Consider the following 27,731-nt stretch of genomic DNA (forward strand, 5'->3'; position numbering starts at 1 on the left):
TTTTATTATTTACTTTTCTAAACACTGTGATATAGATTGTTTCCCAAACATTATCAGGGGCTTTAGTCGAATGAAAACTTGGACCCAAATGCTGATCACTGTGCTAAAGTTGAGAGGTAGAATTAAGAAGCAGTGAGAACTCATGAATGGGAAAAGAAGACCATTCCGACAACTCTTTTTAAAAATAAAAAAGAATTGTTATTTTTTTTCAAAACCATTTTGGGAGCTAATACAGATATCAAACCATTCCATAGTTCACTAGCACTCTTAATTTTCTGACTAGAAACAGGGATAACCCAACTGATCCAGAATCTTCGCCCTATGGAGTTTTTACAGAAACTGACAAAATGCCAACATCTATTAACTTTTCTTTATTATCAGAAAACTATATTAACTTATAGTTTATGGATGTATTAAAATATGTCTGTACATTTATAAATGTTTCCAACCCCCAAAGACAAATAAAGATCTGATCCATAAAGAAACTGATAATAAATGGCAACAATGATAAAAACTAAAAAAAGTTTTTCTTAAATGAAGTATAAAGCCAATTTATGCAAGTCAAGAACTACCTGTATATTAAAAAAGATTTGTTGCCTGAGAAAGAATTGTTTTTAAGGTTCGACCTACATTTTCTGTTTATAGCTGACCCTTTTGTAAAGCTGTTTATATTCTAAATTTGATTCTACCAAGTCAGAGCCTCATAGGTTACTGGTTGAAGAAAATTTTGTTACTCTTTACCTACAACTATTATGAGCTGTGTGATTAAGTTTCAGTTGCTCCTGAAACCTGACCCCATCTTGAGGAAGACAGGCTCTATCATAGGGAAGTATTGTTTATTTTTACTTTCAAGAGTTCACTTAGGACCGAAAGGAAGCATTATTCAAAACTAACAGTAACTGAGAGTCAAACCCTTTTCAACTTAAAATTCGGAAGCAGAGATGTTCACCAGTTGTTTATGAATTATTTTACACATCCAACACTTAGGAAGTTTGTACTGTAAACTAGGCGTACTGGCCAACCTATGACGGTCGTTAAAATGTGTCTTGAGAACTTTACAAATTACTATACTTATGTTAGAATGGTGTGGGGGTGGCCTGCAACCTCCTCTGACTTCCACAGAAGAGGGAGAATAAAACATGAGTCCAAAGCCAGTTCCTATGAGGTGGAGGTCAGATTGCATCTATCCAACAAACATCTGCATCAATTCTGATACCAGCTGTCCAACACTCTACTACTCTGATAGGTTTTATAATCCATTGTGGTGGCTACACAAAACTTAGAGACAATACTTAAGGTAATGTTTATTAGAGACAAGACAATACTTAAGGTAATGTTTATTAGAGACCTTAACAGGTTACAATTTGTAAATGCTCAGTATACAGTTCTTAGGTCAAGATGACCTCTTCTCAGCCATGCACACCTTTCTCTGGTTCTCAGCCAGTCACCCATGCATCCCGTTAGCCTCTGCCCTTCTAAGACAATAATGCAAACCCTTTTTTTGGCATTGCTAATAAATGCCTGAAGGGCAATCTACTCCATCTACTAAATCCTCAGCCCTAAGGCACTCAGCTCTAGCTCTGTTTGCTCTTGGATCAGCAAGTCTACCTCCCTCAATTAAGTGTCTGGAGGCAACCCACTCCACAAGTGAGCCTTGTGCCCAAAGGCACTAAGCTTCTTAGCTCAGTGAGCCAGGAAGTATACCATCTGTCTCATTTCTTGGTGCTGTGGCATCTCTTGCCACTTCTCCAGTGTCACAACTTTATGTCTCCTGGTTCAAGGAGGTTAAGTAGTCAAGAATCTTGGGGTCAAAAGAATGTGCTCCACTCCTGACTCTTCTTTCTTTTTTTCCTCTAATTTTTCATTAGATTGTTTTTAAAGAATAGCTTTATTGGCATATATTTCACATATCATACTATCTAATCAATAATATTAAGAAGAGTCGGACAGTCATGACCACAAACAATTTCAGAACATTTTCTTTTGAAACCCCTTGCTTTTAGCTCCTCATTTCACTCCAACCTCCCCTGCCATGCTCCCTGGATATCAGTTAGAGCCTCTATAGAGATACCTGCCCTTGATATCATATACAGAAAATTATACAAAAACACAAACAAGAAACAAACTCAACAATGACAAAACAAAGGAAAATAAAGTCCTTAATAGAAAAAAAAGCAGAAAATATTAAAAATTGAAACAACTTTAAAATGAGTTAGCAAGAAGATCAAATTATTATAAGGTGTTACATTTTTACATATCTCTGGATCTTCGTATGCCTAGACTATGGTCAGAGGGGATTCAACTGAGGTTTAATCCATGTGGGGATTCTACAATTGGATTGGGGCTTCCAGTATTTCCTCCTTTGGATTTGGATGTTTTCATTTACTTCCTTGGATCACACAATTGGTGTGCTTCCTCCATGTGTACTTAGTTGATTTCTCACTTAGATGGCTCCTTGTTTTTAAAACAAGCCTTAAAGACTCTGGACACTGTTCTTTCTGATAAGCAGGCACCATCCAGTCTCTTTACCACACTTTGCTGTAGCTTCAGTCCCTTTTTCCCCCTTACAACATCATGCCTCTTTTTCTGTTTTACCATTGTAGCTTACTCATAACTTTCATTTGTTCATGACATCTTAATTTTACTTCATCTTTCTTCTGTAAGTCCTTTCAATTACCTCTTTAATGTCTGATTATTCCACATTTCTGAAAATAATTCCATATTTATGACTATAGTTTTATTCTTTCCATGTTTCTGAAAATACCTCCATGTTTAAACCTCCAGTCGAACTCTTGCCATATTACAAAATTTTTGAAAATGAGATTCTTACAAATTATATTCATGTTTGAGTAGAATTTTTATGCCAGAGCCTCATGGGCTTCTCAGAATGGTGTCCCTAATTTAGATAAACCACCAGTCAGCTGTGAACAAGGATTAAAAGACAAGGAATAAAGGAAGAGTATCTGACCCTGATCCCCCAGCAGCAGTGAGGTAGACCAATTTCCATTAGAATAGACCACACATGTGCCAGTCACTATGGTGGAGCAAGCCATTAACCTGAAAATGTTTCTAATTAGGGAAGCAATTTTATGCATGTTTGATACATATTGTAATACATTTTTATAATTTTTTGTTACAGAAGCAAAATTTGTTAATTATAAGAAAAACCACAATTTTCTGTGCAGTGTTCCTTAAGTATTCAGTTTGTAGTAAGAAATAAAATTCTATAGAAATTCAGAACAGTAAGAGATAGTTATGACTAAGAGAAGTAGGTTGTAAACATGGGAAAGGAAGAATTTGATTTATGCCATCAGTTCCCAAATTTATTTGACCTACCACCCTCTTTTCAGAAAAAAAAAAATTGCCCCACAGCCCTCTTAGTGAATGACTTGTGTACTATAGCCTATAATCTAGTATAAAGTTTGGGTATATGCTCTTGGAGCACTCCCTCTCCCAAATTCTCCCAGCACTTCTTGCGGGGAGCGGTATTACCCACCTTGGGAAATACTGACCTAGACCATTAAATTTACTTAGGATTTTATTTGTAGAAGGTAAAGGCATTGTAGTAGGAGGAGAACAGATAGAAAGGAGAAGAGTCTGGGCTGTGGATAAAACTTTGTCAATTATATTGACAAAGATATGTGCCTAGTATTGGCTAGCACGTAAAGAATCAAGCACTTTTGCGTAATGATAGGTATGTGCATTTGCAAAATCTTTTTGGTAGGACAATTTGGCAAGATATATTAAAATTACAGTATGGTGACTCTTTGATCCAGAAGTTCGTTTCTAGGAATTAATTGCACAGATGTATTCATATAAGTATCCAAAGATATAGTTGTAAAACGTTTTTGTAAGATAACAATCTTTTCTTGAAAGTTTATAGCTTAACTCATGAATCATTGGGCCTGAGAACTTCTTTATGGGAAGACTTTTGAAGAAAGATTCAGTCCCTTCAATGGTTGTAGAACTGGTTAGCTGATATTTTATTTTTCTGTGGACTTATCTTGGACTTTTCATGATTTTACTGTGAATTAGTTGAAGGTTTACAGAGCAGATCATAATTTTACCTTCTACAATTCATGATGCAAGTCTTCCATTGCAATCCCCTCAATGAACTTATCCCACTTCCTCCTTGTGCTTCCTGTTTCCATTCCTCCTCTTTGCTATCCTTCGGAATATTGTCCTTGGGTAGACCCTTTTGCTCTTAAATGGTTGATTATCCAAGTTGGAGGTGAGTTCAGTTCCAGTCCTGAAGGGGTAAGTGCCATAGTCTTGGGGTTTCCACCAGTCCTCTATATGACCAGTAAGCAGGGTCTTTTTTATGATTTTCAGTTTTGTTCCACATTTTTCTCCCACCTTATCCAGGACCTTCTAACAAGATCCTTTTCAGAGCAGTTTTATCTGGAATTTTTCGTTTTCAAGCAGGAAGGTTAGTTGACTTACCACTTCACCTTACAATAACTTTGGGTTCAAATTTACAACTTTGGATTCAAGTTAACGTTTTTATAATGCCTTAAGAGTTTTTAATCTGATTGAACAAGGACTACATGAAAGCAATTTCTCATTTCTTACTAACGTTATGCATTTTACTTTTCAGCTACAACATCAACCACTACAACAACCACTATCACCACCAATACCACTACCACAACCACCAGTGGCTTTACCTTTCTTCTGAAACCACTGGCATCGACATGGATTAATACTTCTGTTCCAGTCAGGCCTAATTCTATACCTCTTACTTCAACTGTTAAGTAAGTCTATTTATTTGACAATTCACATGAATTTCATTTTCCTTTCATTTATATATGGTATAGTTTGATTATATAGCTTTAGAATACTATTTCAAAGTTTAATTACTTTAGAAACCAAAGAACAATTTGAAAAAGATTTTCTGTGCAATGCCACTGTAATACAATTATTACTATTATTGATAATAACTAACACTTAAAGTGCTCAACAATATTATAACTACAAATATATTATTTAATTCACATAATAACTCTTTATGAAATAAGCACTATTTTTGTTTCCATTTTATAAATTAGAAAGCAGGATTACATAGAAATTTTATAACCTGCCCGTGGTCACACGTTTTGTAGCACCTGAGCCAAGATTAAAATTTAGATCAAAGAGCCCCAGGGCCCATATTCTTTCATAGTACATATGCGCATCCTTAATATTTGTTTTTAAATTAAGCATTTCATTTGAAATAATTGTAGTTTTACATGTGGTTAGGAGAAATAATATTAAAAAAACATCACCTGACTTCATTTTCCGCATTTTCCCGTTTAGAATGTACTGTAATAAAATATCACAGCCAAAATATTGACATTGATACTAACAGTTTCCGTAACCAGAAGAATTCTTCCTGTTACCTTTCATAGCCACATTTTTTTCCTCTCTCCCCCCTCTTCCCCTTTCCATGATCCCAGGCAATAGTGAATCTATTGTCCATTTCTATAATGTTGACGTTTTTCTACAATGTTGTATGAATGGAATCATACAAAATGTGACCTTTTGGAATTGGCTTTTTTCATGCAGGGTAATTCCTTGTGACCTATCCAGGTTGTCTTATGCATTAATAATTTGCTCTTTTTATGAGTAGTGATTTGTGGTATAATGTATATACTGCAGCTTGTTTAACCATTCACCTGTTGGTGGACATCTGTATTGTTTTTAGTTTTTTGCTGTTTTGAATAAAGTTGCTATGAATATTTGTAGACAGGTTTTTCTGTGAACTTAAGCCTCATTTCTCTTAAATAAATGTCGTGTAGTTCAGTTGCTGGATTGTATGATAATTGAATTTTTAGTTTGTTTTTGATTCTTTGTTTGAAGCACAGAATAATTTAAGTCAATTTCTATTTTACTTTTCCTCCTTTTATAATCACTCAGACCAGTTTTATATCAGATGGATAAGGAATCTGGAGGAATCTGAAGGCTATGATCTCTCTCTTTTTTAAGTTACTTAGTAGATATCCAAACAAACACAGACACACTGCCTCGAGTCAATGCCCACTCATAGTGACCCTCTAGGACAGAGGAGAATTGCCCCTGTGAGTTTCCAAGACTACCTCTTTATGGGAGTAGAAATCTGTGTTTTACCCATGGGAGTGGTTGGTGGTTTTGAACTGCTAAAGTTGGCGGATCACAGGTGAACATGTAACCACAACGCCTCAGGGCTCCCCAAGTTAGTTAGTAGTTAGGTTAAAATGTCTGTCTTATCACTTGATCTACTTTGGGACTTATTTTTAAATGGTTTCCGTTTTCAAAAACAAAAAGGGAGGGGAAAATCCCTGTGGATGAAGCCTATTGTGAATCTTCTCTGACCACAGACTAGGCATGTGACTTGCCTTGCTAACATGCATCCTGCACTAGAAAGTGAATTATTGTCAATGCAACTAGGTTAAAATTTGACACTTTATCATTTCATCTCCTTTTTGACTCATTTTCAATTTGTTCTGTTTTTATTATTTTCTACCTTTAATTGAGGGGTTTATCCATTTTACTTTATGTTGTTAATTTTTTCATTGTTTGTTCTTTTTGAATATATTTTTCTGGGTATGAAATCCAGGATAGGAAAAGCTATAGAGACAGTAACTGTATTAAATGTTTCATGGGGAGGTTGGGGGCAAATGGGGAGCTCATAGCAATGAGTATAAGAAGAAAATGTTCTAAAATTGATCACGGTCATGATTGTACTACTCTTCTCAATATGATTGAACTACTGAATTATATAATAATGCAAACTACATGCCAATAAAACTGTCAAAAGATTTAAATTTATTTTATTATTATTATCCCCTCCCCTTTTATTTGTGGAATATAACACATACAAAGAAAAACATACTATATGTAGTTGAACAGCCCATCGTATAAGAACAGTGATAGTATCCCAGTAAATAGTATCCCAGTAAATTCCCTATTTTTGTGACTTTCTTCTATTTCTTTTCTTTTCCTTTGGTATGAAAACCATTTTTCTTCCTTTATAATAATAGTGTCATAAATACTTACTTTTATGAGATTGACTAACTTTGCTAAACATTCTTCCCTCCACCTTTGTCCATGTCATGAGATGCATCATGTTTTCAGTGGCTTCTTCTTCTGAAATGGGAGCTGAGTCCTTCTTTGTCGGCTGGTCTTAGTCTGGAAGCTCAGCTGAAACTGGTTCACTTTGGGTGACCTTTCTGGCATTTGAAATACCAGTGACATATTTTCTAACATCACTGCAACACACAAACCACCACAGTACCGCAAACTGATAGATATGTGGTGGGCAATAAACATGGGTACATATCTCTGTTTGTGCTTTGTTTTTTATTTATTTAGGATAGATGCAAAGTGGAGAGATCAGAGGATCATAAGGTATTTTGATTCACATTAGTTTAAAGAAGTGCCGTAGAAGAATTGCCGTATTGTTTTCCATCTTGACTGTACAATCTTGCAATCCCACCAGCAATGCATACTTTTTTCTAATCTCTCCACATCTTCTCCAACATTTATTATTTTCTGTTTTTTTTTTTATTTTGTAAGAAGTGTGAGGTTGTATCTCATAGTTGTTTTAATTTGTATTTTTCCTACAGCCAAGGAACAGGAGCATTTCTTCATAGGATTGTTTGCCACCTGGATGTCATCTTTAGTAAATTATCTGTGTTTTTCTTATTAAGGTGCTGTAGTTTTCTATAGATTTTTGAAAGTATCCCTTTTATGATATGTCATTTCCAAATATTTTTCTCAGTATATGGTATGTTTTTTTTCTTTTACTCTTTAAATGAAGTCTTTTGTTGTCATAATTTTAGTAGGACTCAAGCATCTATTTTGTCTTCTGTAGTGTTGGTGTTTTTCATTATGTTTGTAGTGTATTTTTGCCTTGTATTAGGGCCTTTAAGTTTGTCTCTATTTCTTCATTGATGATCTATATGGTTCTAGGGTTTATAGTTAGGTCTTTAATCCATCCTGGGTTGGTTTGTTTAAGTGGTGTGCTGTATGGATTCCGTTTTCTAGCAGCATTAATTGAAAAAGTTATCTCTTCCCCTACTTATTGTGCTTTAGCCCTTTATTTAAAAAAATCAAGTGTCGGTGCGTGCTTGATTATGGTTTGGGTTTCTCTGTTCTAATCCAGTTGTTTAAATATCTATCATTGTACCAATATCAAATTGCTTTTATTTCTGTGGCTGTATAATAGGCTTTAAAATTAGGAAGTGATGGGCTTTTTACTTTGTTTTTTTTTTAATAGTGTTCTATTTATCCTGGGTTCTCTCCTTTCCATAAAAAGTTGGTGATTGGTTTTCCCATTTATTTAAATAACTGCTGGGACATGGATCAGAATTGCATTGAGTTCATAGAGTGCTTTTGGTAATATTGACATTTTCACTATATTACGTTTTCCTATTCATGAGCATAGGACATTCTGCCATTTACATAAGTCTCTTTATATTTGATTTTTTTGTAGAAGTGTTTGATAGTTTTCTTTCTTTTTTTTTACCACTGTCTCCCTTCCCCGGGTTTTCTTCCCTGCCCTCTGATAGTTTTCTTTTTATAAGTTTTTGGCTTCTCTAGTTTATTCCTAAGTATTTTATCTATTGGGCAGTTATTGTAAATGGTTTTGTTCTTTTAATTTCCTTTTCAGTCTTCTTTGATATTCAAACGTCTGATTGATTTTTGTTTGTTTCTACATTATCGAACTTTTAAATTAGTTCCAACAATTTTTATTGAGTATTTGAGGTTTTTTACATATAGGACTGTGTCATTTGCAAATAAAGAGATTTTTCTTTGTCAATTTGGATGTCTTTAATATCTTTTTGATGTTTTTATAGTTCTGACTTAGACTTCAGGACTATATAAGAGTGGTGATAAAGGGCAATCATATCTGGTTCCCTTTCAGAGAGGGGATGTTTCTATTTTGCTCCATTAAATGAGATTCTAGCTGTTGGTTTTGCATATATGACCTTTATTATGTTAAGAAATTTCCCTTGTATTCCTGCTTTATAAAGTGTTTTATCAGGAATGGATGTTAAACTTTACATCAGTAGATATAGTTATTTTCCTTTGTTTTGTTTATGTGGTGGATTACATTGGTTGTTTTTCTAATACAGAACTATCATTGCATACCTGGTATGAATCCCACTTGATTATGATATAGTATTTTTTTAATGTTTTGTTTAATTCAGTTGGCTAGAATCTTGTTGAAAATGTGCCACCTATATTATTAAGGGATATTTATATATTTATTGTTTTCAACTCTGGTGATTCCTTTGCCTATCTTAGGTATCAGGGTTAGCCTTCCATCAAAAATGAATTTGGTAGTGTATTATCCTTTCCTATATTCTGAAATAGTTTATGTAGATTGGTGTCAACGCTTTTTTTTAATTCCCCAGTAAAACCATCTGGTCCTATATTTTTTTATGTTGGGAGTTTTCATCTTGTGATGGAAGTATGTTAAAGTTTTCTAGACTAGTCTGTTAATTTAAGTAAATAATGTGTTTCTAGAAATTTATCCATTTCTTCAAGGTTTTCCATATTTAGTAGAATATAATTTTTCATAATTTATGCAATTTTCTTTTATTTCAGTAAGTTCTGTTGTAATATCACTTGTTTCATTTCTTTTTCCTAATATTTGCTTTTTATCCATTTCCTTTATTATGTTTGCCAGTGGTTGATCAATTTTGTTTATCCATTCAAAGAACCAACTTGTCATAATTGGTTTTTTTTTCTATTTTTTTCCTGATGCATTCATTTTGCCTCTAATATTTTTTAACTTCTAGTGTCTGGGGATTGTTTTGCTAGTGTTGCTCTGATTGTTGTAGGTGATGTGTTAAGGTGTTATTTTAATCCATTCTTTTTTTGATGTGTGCACTTTCTGTAAATAGCCCTGTGAGTCCTGCTTTTACTGTATGTCAGATGCTTAATCTCTGTTAATTGCTTTATAGTTTTTATCAATTACCTGAGGTGTGACTTACTCCATATTCAGATCCAATTAAATTTGGACACCTTTGCAGAGGTAGTTTTTGAGGTCAGTGTTTGAGGTTTGTCCTGACTCCAGGTGTGGGGCCCTTCTGTGCTCTCTTTTTCCATGATTCTCTCTAGTAAACGATCTTTACTATGATGTAGTTTGTTGTTCTCATGGAGATACTACATTCCTCTTAATTGATTACCATTGAAATCTCCATTGTCAAAAGCATCCTTAAGTTTTGACTTTCTTGTACTGTGTTACAACTAAAGTCAATTACTTTAGGGATGACTTGGGAGCATTCTACTTTTATAGTCTCCCCTTTTTCCTGGGCGAAATTTCAGCCTATCTTAAGCACTGAAGTCAAGACAGTTGCCCACTAATCTCCAGATGACACCCCGCTTTATGAGCTGGGTGGACATGGTAGTCTCTGATCTTCTCAGATTGTCTATTCATGCAAACATTCTAACCTATGACTGCAGTGGGACAAGGTGGATCTGGACATCAGTATTCTTAGCCTACTAATCCATGGGTAAGATTTCCCTGGAAAGGGTGGAAACTGGTTGATGGAAGTGGGTCTTCCACTTCTTGATTTTATTGCCTATGCAAGAGGGAATGACTGTCCCCTCTTGGAAAGGATTTGAACTTGACTTTGAACTTTAGGGAGAGACAATCCTGCCACAGCCATCTGGAAAAGAGTTCCTAAAATGCCAAGTTGAGGGTAGTGTGGGCAATTGAGAGACCAGATTGTGACTCAACTAACGCAAATTTTTGTTGTTCTTACTGAGATTTACTCAGTGCTCATGGAAGCAGCAGTGAAGAGATCAAAAGATGTGTTGCATTACGTAAATCTGCTGCACAAGGCCTTTTTGTAGTCCTGAAAAGCAAGGATGTTACTTTAAGGACTAAGGTGCACCTGACCCAGACCGTGGTATTCTCCATTGCCTCATATGCATGTGAAAGTTGAACACTGAATAAGGCAGGACAAAGAAGAATCTATACATTTGAATTGTGGTGCTGGAGAAGAGTATTGAAAGTACCATGAACTGCTTAAAGGAAAACAGATCTGTCTTGGAAGAAGTAGGGCCAGAGGTCTCCTTAGAGGCAAGGATGGCCAGGCTTTCTCTTACATACTTTGGACATGTTATTGAGAGAAACCAGTCCCTGGAAAAGGATAGCATACTTTGTAAAATGTTGGGGCAGCCGAAAAGAAAAGCCACTTGACGGTGTGGATTGACACACTGTCTTCAACAATGAGCTCAAGAATAGGATCGATTATAAGGATAGTGGAAAGCCAAGCAGTTTTTCCTTTTGTTGTGCAAAGGGTTGTTATGGGTTAAAACCAACTCAATGGCACCTAACACCAACCGAGATTTCATTATTTTCCTTCCATAAATGTTTAATCATTTGCAGTATTACCTTAGAGTAGTTTTCAGAACCTTTTATTGTCTTTGGTTTTATTTTATTTGTTTTTATTTCATTTCTCATCAGTTATAGTTGCTTTGCTAGGAAGAAGGTCCAAAGTATTCACATGACATTTTCTTCTCAAAATCTTACCTTGTTGTTGTTTTTGAAATGAAATCATACTTCCTCACCTTCGCGACACGATTGCTGAAGTCAAAATGGGTGCATAACAAATGTGGTGAAGAAAGCTGGTGATACCCGTCTATTAAAATACATAGCATCTGGGGTCATAATGACTTGAAGTTAAACAAGTGGCCATTTATCTGAGAAGCAACAAAACCCACATAAAAGAGGCACACCAGCCTGGGTGATAACAAGGTATCGATGGGATCAGGTATCAGAAGACCCCAAACAAACAAATATATCGATGCAAATGATGGGAGTCAGAGTGAAGACCCAAGGCCCATCTGTAAACAATTGGACATTCCCTCACAGAATGGTCATAAGGATGGACATTCTTCCAGTTCTTAAATGCTTCCTCTCCCCCACTGTCATGACCCCAGTTCTACCTTACAAATCCGGCTAGACCAGAGCATGTACACTGGTATAGATGAGAGCTCTCGACACACAGAATCCAGGACAAATAAATCCCTCAGGAATACTAATGGGAGTAGAGATAACGTGAGGGGAGACATGTGGGGAGAAGGGAGAGAAATGGGGATATGACTACAATGATCGATGTATAACCACCGCCCCCACCCCTGGGGGATGAAAAACAGATAAGTGGGCAAAGGGAAACAGACGGTGTAAGATATGAAAGTTATAATAATTTATAAATTAGCAGGGATCCATGTAGATGAGAGGATGGGGGAGGGAGGGATAAAAGAGGAGCTGATACCAAGGGCTCAAGCAGAAAGAAAATGTTTTGGAAATGATGGAAACATATGTACAAATTTGCTTGATACAGTTGATGTATGGAGTGTTATAAGAGCTGTAAGAGCCCCCAATAAAATGATCTCTTTAAAATCATAATTAACAAATAAATAAAAATCATGCTATACACAGTTTTCTGTATTCTGTGTGTTTCTAGTTCAATTCGTACTCCTCTGATGACACCCTGGAACCTGGCGGATATGATCAGTGATTGGAACCTTGAGCAAGAGGATCCTGAGAAGTCCTTTACTCTGCAGCCCACCCAGGTCAACACTTGGAATTGTGCACCAGTTGAGAATGATCAGGTGAGAAGATAGTCTCACTAGTCAACCTGTCTTATACAAGCATTTTTAGATGAACGCAAGAAAATAAATACTTATATTGAGTGGTTATTTTACTATCCCAGTCACAATTATCAACTTTAAAAAATGCTTCCCTTAGGTATTAAATGCCCTAAATTAGAAACCCCTTTGTAATCTGAGGAACTTTAGATTGCTCTAAAATTATAATATACACTATCATACCTTTTCTGTATTATTTTCTTTTCAGACTATTCCTGTACCTGGAGAAGCAGAAAAGGTGAAACTGAATCCGAGAAGGTAGAATTCTTTGCTATTCCAAGTTGAAAGAGTTCATATCTTTCTGTCCAGTGTTTCCATGGAGATTTAAAGCTTAGGAAATGCAGAGTGGCAGTTCTACTCTGTCCTCTGGGGTCACTATGAGTCGTAATCAATTACATGGCAGTAGCTTTTGATTTTTAAAAAAATACTTCATTAACGTTTATTTTGCCGTCTCATCTGGTGGCTTGCTTCACTCAGGTTGGAAAACGAATTGGATTTCATCCTAACACAGCAGAAAGAACTGGAAGAGCTGTTGATCCCATTAGAGGCATCTGTGACACCGCAGAGTGGGTTTGGCTATCTGCAACACACAGATGCACAGCGTGAATGGATGTGAGTAACTGAATAAAGATGGCAGAGTGGAATGAGGCTTGGTGATTATAACAGCATTCCACAGAGGAGGGGGAAATGGAATCAGAAGGTGCGGAATAAAAATTGATAGATAAGGACAAGGTCTTCTAGTCGATAGCACTCAACTTGTAGGAACCTGTTCTGCTTCCCCTTTTGGGGATGCTTGAAAATGGAATTATTCTAACAATTTTATTTCATAGAATTTTTTATCATCTCCAACTTCTACATGATCATTGCAAAGATTTTCTCTTTATCAAACTTGTTCTAAAATTTGAAATACAATTTTTTAGAAATTCAAATTATACATGTACTGTAGTGTCATGTTATTTTGAGATAGTTATGTTATATTTATATTGACTCTTCTAGACCTGATATTCCTATAATTACCTTCATGATAAATCCGTTGCTAATTCAAAGGCAGTTTGTTAATCCTGAGGCAAATTCTGTAGCTTTAAAAATCAAATGATTTTGGCAATGTCTTGGGTTAGATTGTTGTGTAACTATCAGTTTTTGCCGTCAGTTGATACACTGCCAGTGTTTCCACAGTAACTGTATCTTACTGTCATTGATATTTGATAATCAGACCAAGTTACAGTGACAGAAGAACTTGTACAAAGTTTATTTTTAAGACTTGCAAGTTACATTTTTTTTATAGCGGTCTTAAGTGTGATAATTGCAGCGAATTTCTACTTACCCTAGTTCTGTTTCTGCTTTTGTATTTTCAGTCTTTCTGGATCCTTGTTTTCTTCCTTTTGCTTTCTTTGCATTCATTAATTATTTTCTGGAACTTATGAAATTATAATATTGGTAGACCCTACTTGGAGTTAGACAATATCTTTGGAACACTAGTCCCTACCTAGTCACTCTATTTAAGTCACATTTATGTTATAACGGAATCTTCCCCAGAATCTTCATCAATCTAGACAAATGATTGTCTGCAAGTCCTGTGAGATAGAAAGGCAGTAGATAGTTATTAATAAATTCTGTTGCATCCTGTTACCTTATAAGTATTATTGTTTAAAGACAACTGATAACTGTGATTTTCATAAACATTAAGATTGATAATGTGTATGTTTGCATGTGTGTTTCTGTATACATAGTAAAAAGTTATAGAATGTAAGTTTGGGTGGAAATCGACAGTTTTAAGGAACATTAATTTGCTGTGAAATTAGCAGATGCACCTACCTTTGGTTATTGTTTAACTCACTTTTCAGCTATCTTTTGTTGGGTGGTAGAGACTAGTTATACAAAATTTCACTTTGACATGGTGTGCATTCCAAACCATTGAAATCTCGCAGCACTTACTGCTAAACACTAGATGACTGTTCTTACATCTAACAGTCCTGTGGGCTTATTTAAACCCTTAAAATAGTTCCTTTGCTTCAGAATTCCTCAGAACATTTTAACCAGTGGATGAAAATGCCAAGATGGATAATAAGGTCCCAAGTGCTGTATCTATAGAAATGTGCATTGGCCCTAACTGAGACTCTTAGAGGAAGCTAGGGGAATTGGGCTACATCTAATTAGCAGTATCATCCTTGTGTGTCCGTAACAGTACATGGCAGGGAAAATGTTTCTTGTTAATCCTTACATTATCTCTGCCCTTTCAGTTACAAATTAGCAGAAACTATAGAAGCTCAGCTGAAACATATTGCCCAAGATCTCAAGGACATCATTGAGTACCTGAATGCATTTGGAAGTACTGCTGACACTACTGAATCAGTGAGTTTTCTGCTTTCCATATTTAGACAGCCAGAATTTAGTATAAAATTATTTCTCTGTGGTTCACTTTGCCAGTCACTCCCTTGCCTTTGATACCTGCTGCTAGACATGTGAAGTCATTGGATGGAGTCCGTGTAGCAATAATTAGTGGTATTAAAGGTTGTGATTTTTTTGTGGTTATTCCTTGGGGGTTGGGAGCGGGGAAAATTGACTTTAGTGTCACCAAATTTTTCTCTTGAACTTCCTGTTTTTCACATACCTAATTATGTCCTTATACTTATTTCTCTGTTCATGTATTCATTAACCAAAATCAAACCTATTGCCATAGAGTCAGTTCTGACCCATGATAGTACCATGTGCTACACAAGGAGAACTGCCCCATAAGGTTTTCTTAGCTGTTATTTTTTATGGAAGCAGATTTCCAGCCCTTTCTTCTGTAGTGCTTCTGGATGGATTCAGACCACCAACCTTTAGGCCAAACTTTTTTTCATTGTATCAATTCTACTTCATAACGACCCCATGTGTTATAGAGTAGAAGTGCTCCCTAGGGTTTACTTGACTGTAATCCTTACAAAAGCACATTGCCAGTCCTCTCTTCCATGGCACGGCTAGGTGACTTCCAACTGCCAGGTTTTAGGTTATCAGTCAAGTGCAAACCATTGGTGCCACCGTGGGACCTAGGACAACTGGATAGCCATGTGCAAATGAAGTTCACTCTTCCTTTTATATATTTATCTATATTTACATAATGTGAATATATATGCATAAGTTATCTAGGCCCAGTCCAGGTAGTCCTTAATTTATAAAAAAGTCAAATTTTAAGTGTGATAAGCCAACTAGTTGAGCCTTAATTATTTATTTTCCATAGAAACATTGTTCATTGTGATGATCTACCCTCTCTACAGAATTTTAATTAAATATCATAAATATATTTTGGGGAAATTTAGAGACAAGTTCCAGTTAGGAAGTTGACATGTTGGGAATTAATTTGGCAACAAGAAATGATCTGTATTAGAGCTTAAATTCTGAGCGGTAGGTTTACAGTGGGAGGCCTGAATCCATTCTGAGACTCCACATGGATTTATTAAGATCTTTATGACCACAGACTAGCAACATAAAAAGCTTTTCCTGCAGGCGGTGTGTGCTACTACTCCTCTATCCAGTGCGGAGAGGCTAACCTTACCACCGGAGACTTGCCTGCACGTGCCCTAGAATGAAATGGGTCCTTGTGCCCCATAGTCATGAGTCATACCCTGACCAAGACAGTCGGAAAGCTTGGCAACCAACTCGTAAGCTTTTCTTATCTGCTGTGGAATACTTATTCTAATCTAGGTCCCTTTCTCGCTCACACTAGTGCCATTTACAACAATGATGAATTGATCTGCTGTCAATCATGATTTTTTGACAGTTTGCTCTGTATTCTATGTCCTATTTAAGTTGCCACGTGACTGAATCCTTGGACACTGTTATGACCTCATGCAGATGGTCACCCTCATCTAGGTGATTTGCCTTTGTCTTGTATAAGGCTTAATAAACTGATCTCTATAAATTGTATTTGAATTTGGGATTTCTTTTTCCCCTAAAACAGATTGTGGGGTATTTTTTTTCTCTCCTAGTTTTTCTGTTCTAATTATAGAGAATTTCACTTTAGCTTTCCCTATTGTAGAGAGCCGTGGTTGTATGATGGTTAGCATCGGGCTGCTAACCGAAAGATCAGCAACTCAGAACCACTTGCCAGCTACTTGGGAGAAAGACTAGGCTTTCTGTTTCCATAAGAAATTAGTCTGGGCAATCTACAGAGGCAGTTGAACCCTGTCCAATAGTGTCACTGAATCAGAATTGACAGTAAATCTGGCTTGGTTTTTCCCTATTGTTTTAACCCCTAAAGAGGGTCCTCCTTTCCCCACCACTAGCCAAATCTCTGGTGGTGAGGCTGCCCTCCTTGGGCTGGATAGAGAAATAGTAGTAAACACTGTACCTGAAAGCAAAGCTAGTCAGTGGTCAGAGAGAACTCATTGGAGGGTGAATCCATGTGGAGACTCAGAATGGATTTAAGTAGTTCCTAAGAAATGAACAATCATTAAGGATAAATGACTGCCACAACTGAAGATTCTTCTAACCATCATGGAAGCTTTGTAGATCTTAGCAGAAGCAGATAGTGTCCTCTTTCTCGTGTAGAGCAGCTGCTGGGTTTGAACCACCGACCTTGCAACACTTATCTGACAGTGCCACTCAAAAAAACAAAATTCAAATTCACTGCCGTTGAGTTGATGGTGACTCTTAACAACCCTAGAGGATTGGGTAGAACTGCCCCTGTGGGTTTCTGAGACTGTCACTGTTTACGGGAGTAGAAAGCTCCATCTTTCTTTGGTGGTTTCGAACTGCTGACCACCAAAGAAAGACAGGCTTTTTTCTCCAATAAACCACTACACCACCAATTAATTAATCTCCTTGGGTTTTTAGAAAAGAGTCCTGGTAGCATAGTGATGAAGCATTGATAGAATACGTGTGTATACAATATTAGATCACTATCAGTGGCCTTGGTGGTGTAGTGTTTACTGTTGGGCTGCTAACTTCAAAGTCACCAGTTTGAAACCACCAGGTGCTCTGAAGGAGAAATACAGGGCTTTCTACTCCAGTAAAAATTACCATCTCGGAAACTCACAGGGGCAGTCCTATCCTGGCTTATAGGGTCGCCAGGAGTCCGCATTGACTCCACGGCAGTGACTTTTAAGTTTATTGTGCATCCAAAGGACTCCTAGGTGGCGCTGTTGGGTAAGCGTCGCATTTCAAACCCTCCAGCCACCCCTGGGGAGAAAGGAGAAGTTACCTGCGCCTGTAAAGATTTACAACCTCATAAAACTCATCTATAGATAGGGTCACTATCGTTAGCAACCCAGGCCACACTTGGTGGGACTGAAAAGACTGGATGAAAATGGAAGGGGGAAGCTTTACTTTGATGGATCAAGCAAGGAGCAAGCCAGGAGGAGGACCATTAAAGCAAGCTCCTGAAAAGAGGGTGGTTTACACGTTTGTTCCTATATACCAGGAAGTCAACGGATTTCAGTGGAGTGGTCATTAGGACGGGTGTATGATTCTTGACAGGAAGTAACTCGAGGGACTTCGCTTTCAAATGTCTTTTGGCACCTTCAGCAAATGGCTTGTGCTTGCGTGATGGGCTCGGTCTGGTCAGAACTGATTCTCATTTGCTATAATGAGATACTTTCCTACGAGGGAAGAGGTGTAGTGCTCATCAGGAAGAAAAGTACCATATATACTCGTGTAGAAGTCGAGTTTTTCAGCACAAAAAATGTGCTGAAAAACTGGAGTTCGGCTTATACACGGGTCAGTGGTACCCCAGCGAGGTGTAACATTTCACGGGTGATTGCCGTTCCTCCGCTGTTCATTCAAAGCCCCGCTGACATTGCAGGGCTTTGAATGTTTGTTTACTCACATCTAACCAATCGGAGCTGCCCTATGACATGGATGGCTCCAATTTGCTGAAGCACCCATAGTGATTCACTTACACTGGCAGCTGAACTGGTAAGGATGTATCTTTGGCTGCACTCTGTTTCTGTGTTGCTTCACATCCTAAATTTCATCCTGCATTTCCCACCCTAGGCTTATACTCGAGTCAATCAGCTTTTCTGGTTTCCCAGGTAATAATTAGGTACCTCGCCTTATACTCGGGTCGGCTTATATTCGAGTATATACAGTATCAATAAATTATAGGCAATAGATAAGGTGTCTATATTCCAACATTATGTAGCAACAAGCTGCAGAATTTATCGGACTGCTTGCTGAGCTGAGAACCACAAGGTCTGTGGTTGGAACCCACCAGCCGCTCCATGGGAGAAAGATGAGGCTGTGTATTCCCTTAAAGACTTAAAGTCGGGAAACCCAAAGGGGAAACTCTACTTTGTCCAGGAGGGTTTTTATGAGCAGGATTTGATTTGATTCCAGTGACAAATAGATTGGAAAGAGCCATGGTGGCGAAGTGGGTTATGAATTGGGCTACTAATGGTAATATCAGCAATTTGAAGCCATTTTTTATTCCCATAAAGATTTACAACCTTGGAATCCCATCGGGGAAATTCTACTCTGCCTTATAGGGTCGCTGTGAGTTGGAGTCAATGTGATAGCAGAGTTTTTGTTTAATAAAAAGTTTGGGGAGGGGTCTCACTATGGTGGCAGTGATGGAGTTGCACTCAAAACCAAACTCACTGCCATCGAGTCTCTTCCACCTCATAGCAACCCTGGAGGACGGAGGAGAACTGCCCATGTGCAATTCCAAGGCTGCATATCTTCATGGGAGTGAAAGGCCTCATCTTTCTCCTGAGATGGGCTTTAGTGAGTCGTAAAGGAGCCCTGGCGGCAATGTTAGCTAAGCTTTCGATTGCTAATAACAAAGTCTCAGTTCAAACCATCTTCTCTAAGACTTCAGCTCGTGTAAAGATTTAAGCAACAAAGCCCACATGGAAGAAACACACCCGCCTGTGTGACCACGAGCTGTCGAAGGGATCAGGTATCAAGCATCAAGGAACAAAAAATCATATCATTGAAAATGTGGGTGAGTGCAGAGTGGAGACTCAAAGCCCATTGGTAGCTAACCAGACACCCCTTACTGAAGGGTTGTGGAGAGGAGATGAGCCAGTCAGGGTACAGGGTAGCAACGATGAAACATATAACTTTCTTCTAGTTCTTAAATGCTTCCTCCCCCCACTATCACGATCCCAATTCTACTTTCCAAATCTGGCTAGACCAGAGGATGTACATAGGTACAGAGAGCAACTGGAAACACAGGGAATCCTGGACAGATGACTCCTTCACGACCATTGGTGAGGGTGGTGATGCCTGGAGGATGGAGAGAATGTGGGGTAGAAAGGAGGAACTGATTACAAAATTCTACGTATAGCCTCCTCCCTGGGGGCGGGACAGCAGAGAAGGCAGGGGGAGACATTTAACAGTATAATATATGACAAAATAATCATAATTTATGAATGATGAAGGGTTCATGAAGGAGGGGATAGTGGGGAGGGAGGGGAAAAATGAAGAGCTGGTATCAAGGGCTTAACTAAAAAGCAAATGTTTTGAGAATGATGCTGGCAACAAATGTACATATGTTCTTGACACAATGGATGTATGTATGGATTATGACAAGAATTGTAGAAGCCCCCAATAAAATGATTTAAAAAAAGAAAAGAAAAAGATTTACAGTCTCAGAAACCCTATATAAGGTTGCAGTGAGTTGGAATTGACTTAATGGTTGTAGGATTTGGGAATTATTATGAGTCCAAACAAGCCATAGTGGTGCAGTGATTAAGTGCTCAGCTATTACCTGAAAGGCTGACAGTTCAAATAGTCAGGAGAAAGTCTGGTAATAAGCTCCATAAAGATTACAACCATGAAAACTCTATGGGATTATTCGAGTCCGTCACATGTAGCGTTATGAATCAGAAGTTACAAGGCATCCCCCGATAACAACATTGTGATTATAAAATTGTTTTCTTATAATAGAATTTTTATGCCTAGATAGATACATGTAGGCTTATACATGAAGCAGAACTGATATGGACTATATGACAGAGAAATGTTGTGAGCATAGTAAAAGGTGGTTGTAATTCTATCCTTAGCTCTTTTCCCAATTTAGCCTTGGGATATTTCATTTTCATTCAGATGTGGACAGAGAATAGTTAAAATCATTTGTTTTTGTTGTTCCTAGCAAGGGTGATTGGTATGTTTGAGATGAGTGAATTAAAGGGTAATTACTGCTTGATGGCAGGACAAAGGGAGCCCAAAGAAATTAGAGACAGCTCAACTCCCTTCTCAGAATAGATCACTAGCAAGGAAGCAGAGAAAACATTTGCTGAACAAAAATATTCTTATAGAAAATGTATTGTAATTCAGTCAACAAAGATTTCTTACAGGGAACCATGTGTCAGGGCAGAAAATAGCAGCTCTTTATACAAGTATTTATTTTGATGGGGTATGCTTTTTTTTTTCCAGAGTGGGGGACGGAGAAACTGCCTAATTAATTTTGTTTATTAAGCAAGTACATGTGAGGCAATTAAGATAGATAGTCATATTTTCTTTCAGAAACTCATTGTTCCCCCTACAAATTATATTTCTCTTTGTTAAATTAAAATGCACTAAATTAGCTGTGTTCTCAACATACTGTTCTTTTAACTGTGATAACATTTTCATCCTCTTCCCTTTTGCATTATGCTGGACCTTGCTAGACTATTGGCTGAAAGTGTTCCAATATTTTTTAATTCCATTTTAATAAATGTTATTTATTACAAAAACAAGAATACTCAGTGTAGAGAATTTAGAATATATGGTTTTAGAAAATATCTATGAAGAAATTTAAACCACCTTTACTATTACCACCTTGCTAATATACTAATATATTTCTAGTATTTTGCTATGCTGACATTTATTTTGTTTGAAAAATAAGCCATTTATTTACTGAATTATTTTAGTGTTCTTGCATGATTTTTCCCAAAAATTATGACCATTCTTTGAAAACAAGAGTTTTAATGACTACGCTTCCTCAAAAATGACATTATTCTAATATATTTAGATATAGTCCTTTTAGCTCTCCCAAATATTGGCAATTGTAAAATAGCACTGCAACCACTAGTTATATTTAGATTTGATTATTGTGTTTTTAAGTAGAATATACTGATTTTGTTTGTTTGTTTAGAAGTAGAATTTACTGAGTCGCAAGTTTGAATACCATGAAGCGGCTTTCACTCTATATGTGGAGACTTCAAAAGGTTCATGGAAGTGAAATTAAAAGAAAAAAGTAAAAGCAACAAATTTTATTTTGTAACATAAACTCCACTAAAATGAAGGCATTTCCTTAAGCAATGATACAAGCCACTTAGTTTATCCCTAAAGAACTGAGGATGCTGAGACTTTTACCCTGTTAATACAGATTTTTGTACATTATTAACTGAAGAAAAGTAGCTGCCCTTTAGAGATTGTTTTTTTAATTAGCCAACAAAAAGAACCCAGAAGGAGCCAGAGCCATACTGTAAAGTAAATGCCTGGTGATTTCACATAGATATTGTTCAAAAATGCCTTTGTTTGATGAGAGGAGGTGGTGGTGGAGAGGGGCACTTTGTTGAAGCTTTCTTGGGAGTTTTCCAGCTGAAGCTCTGGATAACTTTCTCAGAACACTGTCACCATAAGCAAATCTTATCATTCTTTGAACGTCCAGAAAGTCAACAAGTAAAATACCTTAAAACATTAAGAAAAAATCCAAAAGAAACTGTTGCCATGACTTCTGCGTTTTGACCAATCTACTTTTGCTTCTTGGCCATTACTTTGACTGTGCTTTATCTTTAGATCATACTGGTAAAGCTAGTATTCATCTCTTCTCTTACAATTCTTTTAGTAAACACTTCAGTCAGGATCTTTATCAGTTCTTGTCGGCAACTGATTTGAACCCAACATTTTATCACTCAAGCAGAAAGTATGCTTAATTTAGATTTTTCAGTTAGAATTGTGTCAGCTGAAATACTTGAGATTTCAACAATGTGGGTTCTTTTGAATTTTCTATTACTAGTTCTCTTTAATTAGGGTATGGACAAAATTAATATTTTCCTGCCGAATTGATGTTCATTGTCTTCGACAGCAGGCTTTATCCTCAACTTTGCCTTATCCCCTCTTGAAATGAGTTTGCCATATCTAAACTGCCAGTTTCTGTGTGGCATTTTTCATAAAAAATCAACGATTTCAGCATTCTTCCATCCAACCTTGACCATCAATTTGATGTTTGTTCTTGTTTCAGGTTTAGCAGAACTCATGTTGCTCTGACAGGGGCTGTTTTCAAACTGATGTCCTTTGTAGTGCCTCAAATTAGGTCCTGTTCAAATATGCTATAACAGGTTTATATGAGTTTATTTTGGTATAAAAATGAACATCTATGGATAGCTTTTTAATACTACACATTTCCATGCACCTTTAAAAGACTCCTTGTTTTACTATTAAAATTTATATCTTAAAAGGTTGGGTAAATTTATACAACCATTGGTTATATGTGGATGTACCCATTTCCCCATCCATTTGATAAATGGCTGATTTGTTTGTCAAACGGTAATATTTTAAATTTGTTATCTGACTTAGTTCTTTGTGAATATCCCATAAGGTTCTTTACTTATTTTTGTAATGTGGTAGTCAGAATTGTAGAAATTTAAGTCTTAATAGAAATACCATAGCACTTAGTCGTCTTTCTACTTAGTGTATACCCTAAAGAAATAAGGAACAAAACACTACCATATATGCATACCCATATTTATCACAGCACTATTCACAATAGCAAGAAAATGGAAGCCCATGGTAGAGGAATGGATAAATAAACTTTGATATATACATTAAATGGAATATTATGCATTGCTAAAGATTGAATTAATATCATATAATGCTAAATAATGATAAAACTGTCAAACACCTCATGACATGGGTGGATTTGGAAGATATGCTGACAGAAAGTAGTTATTCCCATGAAAACAAGTATTGTATGAGACCACTTATATAAGAGAAAAAGTAGTTTTCGTACCAAAAGAAACAGACTTTGATAGTTATGGAGAAACCAGAGGTGGGGGAGGGAAAAAAAGGAAATGGAAAGAAAAAAATGAATTTAAAAAGAAAGAAATTTAATTCATTAACAATTTGAGAATCAGATTGGCCATTGAAAATTTGAAAATGCAAAAAAGTTTTAATCCATTAATATTTAATACCCTCTCAATCTATTTCTGAACCAGAATTATTTTAACACATCAAATAATTAGAATCTAAAAGTCTTGCTTGTGTTTTTAGTTCCAGAAGATCTGCAGAATTCTGAATGGTCATATGGATGCTCTGCGCAGATTGGTCAATATTCAGGTGGGAGTTTATTTCTATACCAAGCTATATGTATTACAAGTAGAAAATATGTTGTACATCAGGTTGTGTGCATTCAATGACTGCACTCAAAAATTAGAGCTCCTAAATTAATAGTAGCCTTAATATTAAGAATAATTGGTTCTTGTGACATGCTCGTCCAACTTGTCCTTTTGCTGAAGAAATGGGTGCCAGCACAAAATTTGGTGAAGAAATCAGCTTGTGTGTGGCTATTAGGAAAAATATGCGTATTTCCTAACAAGCAGCCATCTAAGTGAGGTGTCAGTCAGCTAAGTCTCCATGCAAGGAGCACACCAGCCTCTATGATCCAAGGATTGTAAATAATATGATCCAAATCCAGAGGAGGGAACAGTACCAGTACCTAAATCTAAACACTGAGTTTTCAGAATGCTATGGATGAAAATAAAAGCTCAAAATCTATTTACAGGCTCCCTATGTGATACCCCAGTTAATATCCACCATCCATATTCACCAAGAATGTGAACAGCCCTAATATGAGACAAAGAACTCTGTAAAGCAGATTTTAGGCTGAAGTGTAACATCTTGCATTAGATCTCCGTTTGGGCCCATTTAAATATTTTTCTAAATTTTTAATATTCTCTGCTTTCTCTTAGAGATCGTTCTCTGTTTTATATGGTCATTGTTGCTGAGTGGTGGGGGTGTAGTCTTGTTTTGTATGTTTATCTGTATAGGAAAGCCGTTATAGGTGGATTTAAGAAGACAGTAGCTGGATTAATAATTGGCTGGGAGCATGGAAAGGGGAGGTTGGAGGGAAATGGGGAGTCAACAGCAGTGAGTACACGAAGGAAGAAAATGTTCCAAAGTTGATTGTGGTGATGATTGTACAACCCTTCTTGATATGATTTGAACTATTGTATATGTTAATTATAGCTCTCAATAAAATTATTTTAAAGTAAGAGCTCAATTGAAGGGGTGTTGCTTTACTCATAGTATGTATATATTAATTCTGAAGAACTGTAATTGCTTACTTTTGTACAATGAAACACAGGAAAGATAAGAACCTAATGAAAATAGGAATAGGATAGGGGAATGGGAATCAAATCAGGACTTCTGAGTATATTTTATATAGCTTTGACTTTTGGACAGTATATATGTTTCATATACTCAAAAATTGGAATTAGGTCTAAAAAGAATGATGGTATGAATCCTAAAATTGAATACAAACTGAAATCAAACAAACCTGTTTGAATCACAGTACAGATCGCTTTTGAGTATAGTGGCCCTACCAAGATGTCGTCTAATGATGCAAAAGAGCTTCATTTTTCCTAATCAATCTATTATTAATTTAAGAATTATAATACCATTATTGCTACCATTTCATATAAAGTAAATGAATGCACATATTAATATTTACTAATAACAGAACCAAGATTTTCACTGAAAGATAAAAGAAGTACAAGTTATCTCTTCTTTCCTTGTTTTTAATTGTATTATAAATCTGAATATTCATGTAAATTTTTATGTCCTTGTTCTGAAGCAGTGACAGTAGCCTCTAGAGTAATGAGCACACCCAGCACCTGGATCTTGCTTTCTAAATCCCATAACACTAAAAAGAACCAAGGCTGCTTAGAGAAATATTTGATCACAGATCTTAAGGTAGGGAAAGTACAAGGTAAGCGTAAGACTTTTTGTGCTATATGCTAAGATTATTTATAAGTACTGAGGCCATATCAGAATATGAGAGTGTGCCAGAAGTTGGGCAATACGGTCCAAATTGGGATGGTTAGAGCTTTAAAAATAATAGAAAAGGATTAAAAGAAACTGATTTTTTTAAATGAGGTCATCTGCTTCCTCAGACATCATGTCTTTTGTGACTTAATCCTCAAATTACAGGTTTTTCTGAGGTAGAATTCACCCAGTGGAGTTCCGCATCGGATCTCCCTGACACAGCCTCAGGAGTAAACTGTGGGCCTTAAAGATCCAGGATTCAGTGTCCCAGGACACCTCGATACCCGGCTTGAGTCCCCAGGATGCACTCGGAAGCCCAGGTCAAAAATCAGTTGTGTGTAGGTGGATGCTTTTATTTCTGGGTTTTCTGTCCAGATTCATTGATCAGTATGTCTATCATTATACCAGTACCAGGCTGTTTTGCCAACTGTGACTGTACAGTAGGTTTTGAAGTCAGGTAATAAAAGATTACCTACTTTTTTTTTGTTGAGGATTTCATTGCATACCCTGGGCTTCTTCCCTCTACATAGGAAATTAGTAATTAGCTTTTCCATTTTTTAAAAGAATGATGCTGGAATTTGTATAAGGATTGCATTGAATCTGTAGATTACTTTGGGTAGCATTGACATTTTCACAACATTGAGTCTTCCAATCCATGAACAAGGGGCATCTTTTCATTTGTGTAGATTCTTTTTGGTTTCTTATAGTAATGTTCTATAGTTTTCTTCATACAGGTCTTTTGGGGTTGTTGTTTGTTTGTTTTGTTAGATTTATTCCTAGGTATTTCAGTTTCTGCATGGTTATTGTGAATGGTATAATTTCCTTGATATTTTTTTCGGTATTCTCATCACTGGTATATAGGAACTGAATTGATATCTGCTTGTTAATCTTGTATCCTACTACTCTCCTAGACTCCCCTATTGTTTCCAGCAATCCTGCTGTAGACTCCTAGGTATTCTCAATATATAAAATTATATTATTTAAAATAGTGAAAATTTCACTACTTCTGTACCCAGTCATACACACTTGATATCTTGCCGTTTTCTTATGATACTGGCTAGGACTTCCAGCACAATGTTGAATAAAAGTGGGGATAAAGGCATCCTTGTTGAGTTCCCTTAGTCAATAGAAATGTTTTCTTCTCTTCTCCATTGAGTGTAATATTGACTATTGGTTTTTTGTACGTGGCCTTTATCAAATGGAGGATTTTCCCTTCTAATCCTATCTTCTTAAGAGTTTTGATTAGGAATGGGTGTTGGGTATTAACAAATGCTCTTTCTGCTTCAGTTGATATGATCATATGGGTCTTGTCCTTTTTCTTGTTGATTTGGTGGATTCCATTAAATGTTTTTCAAATGTCGGACCATCCCTGCATCCCTGGTATGAATCTCACTTGGTCATGATGTATTCCTTTTTTGATATGTTGTTGGATTCTATTGGCCACAATTTCGTTGAGGATTTTTGCATATATGTTCCTGATTGTTATTCATCTGTAGTTCTCTGTCCTTGTAGGGTCATTGCCCAGTTTTGGTATCAGGGTTATGCTTGCTTCATAGAATGAGTTTGGGAGTTTGCTGTCCCATTCTATGTTCTGGGAGAGTTTGTGTAGGACTTATGTCAGCTCTTCTCTGAATACTCGGTAGAATTTTCTTGTGAAGCCATCTGCACCAGGGCCTTTTCAGTTAGGAGTTTCTTGGTTACCCTATCTATTTCTTCTTTTGCTATGGGTCTGTTCAAGCTTTTAATATCCATTTGTGTTCATTCAGGGGGAGAGTGTTTTTCTAGGTGTTTGTCCATGTCCTCCAAATTACTGAATTTGTTGGAATACAGTTACAGCTGTAACAAATTTGATGAGCCTTTGGTAGGTGGACAAATAAGGTCTTGTTAATCAATGCCCTATATGTTGGATTAAGATATGTATTATCCAAGCATACCTGTCATGATCACTCTGTTTTATTTGGTTTTTGTTTGTTCATGTTAGGGTGTATCACAGAGGTGCTAGGTCATTGGGGGTTACCCTCTTGAAACTGTGGTATATGTTTTTCTGTTCTTTGGTAAATGAAATCCAGGATTGATGAACCTATAGATATAGTAAGTAGAAAACGTGGGTTCAGGAGTGGGAGGGGATGTTTCGGGGTAGAGAGGGGTAAAAG

The 27,731-nt window shown here is 36.6% G+C and overlaps 1 protein-coding gene across 1 annotated transcript in view; it reads left to right on the forward strand.

The window, feature by feature from the left end:
- Positions 1 to 27,731, forward strand: part of NUP62CL (nucleoporin 62 C-terminal like) — a 102,286-nt gene that overhangs the window by 38,841 nt on the left and 35,714 nt on the right. The window contains exons 3-8 of the mRNA XM_075539125.1: positions 4,598 to 4,754; positions 12,444 to 12,591; positions 12,836 to 12,885; positions 13,105 to 13,239; positions 14,868 to 14,979; positions 23,806 to 23,871. Of these exons, the coding sequence (XP_075395240.1) occupies positions 4,598 to 4,754; positions 12,444 to 12,591; positions 12,836 to 12,885; positions 13,105 to 13,239; positions 14,868 to 14,979; positions 23,806 to 23,871 (668 nt within the window). The remainder of the gene's footprint in view (positions 1 to 4,597; positions 4,755 to 12,443; positions 12,592 to 12,835; positions 12,886 to 13,104; positions 13,240 to 14,867; positions 14,980 to 23,805; positions 23,872 to 27,731) is intronic.

Source organism: Tenrec ecaudatus, chromosome X (assembly GCF_050624435.1).
Source record: "Tenrec ecaudatus isolate mTenEca1 chromosome X, mTenEca1.hap1, whole genome shotgun sequence".
NCBI classification, from domain to species: Eukaryota; Metazoa; Chordata; class Mammalia; order Afrosoricida; family Tenrecidae; genus Tenrec; species Tenrec ecaudatus.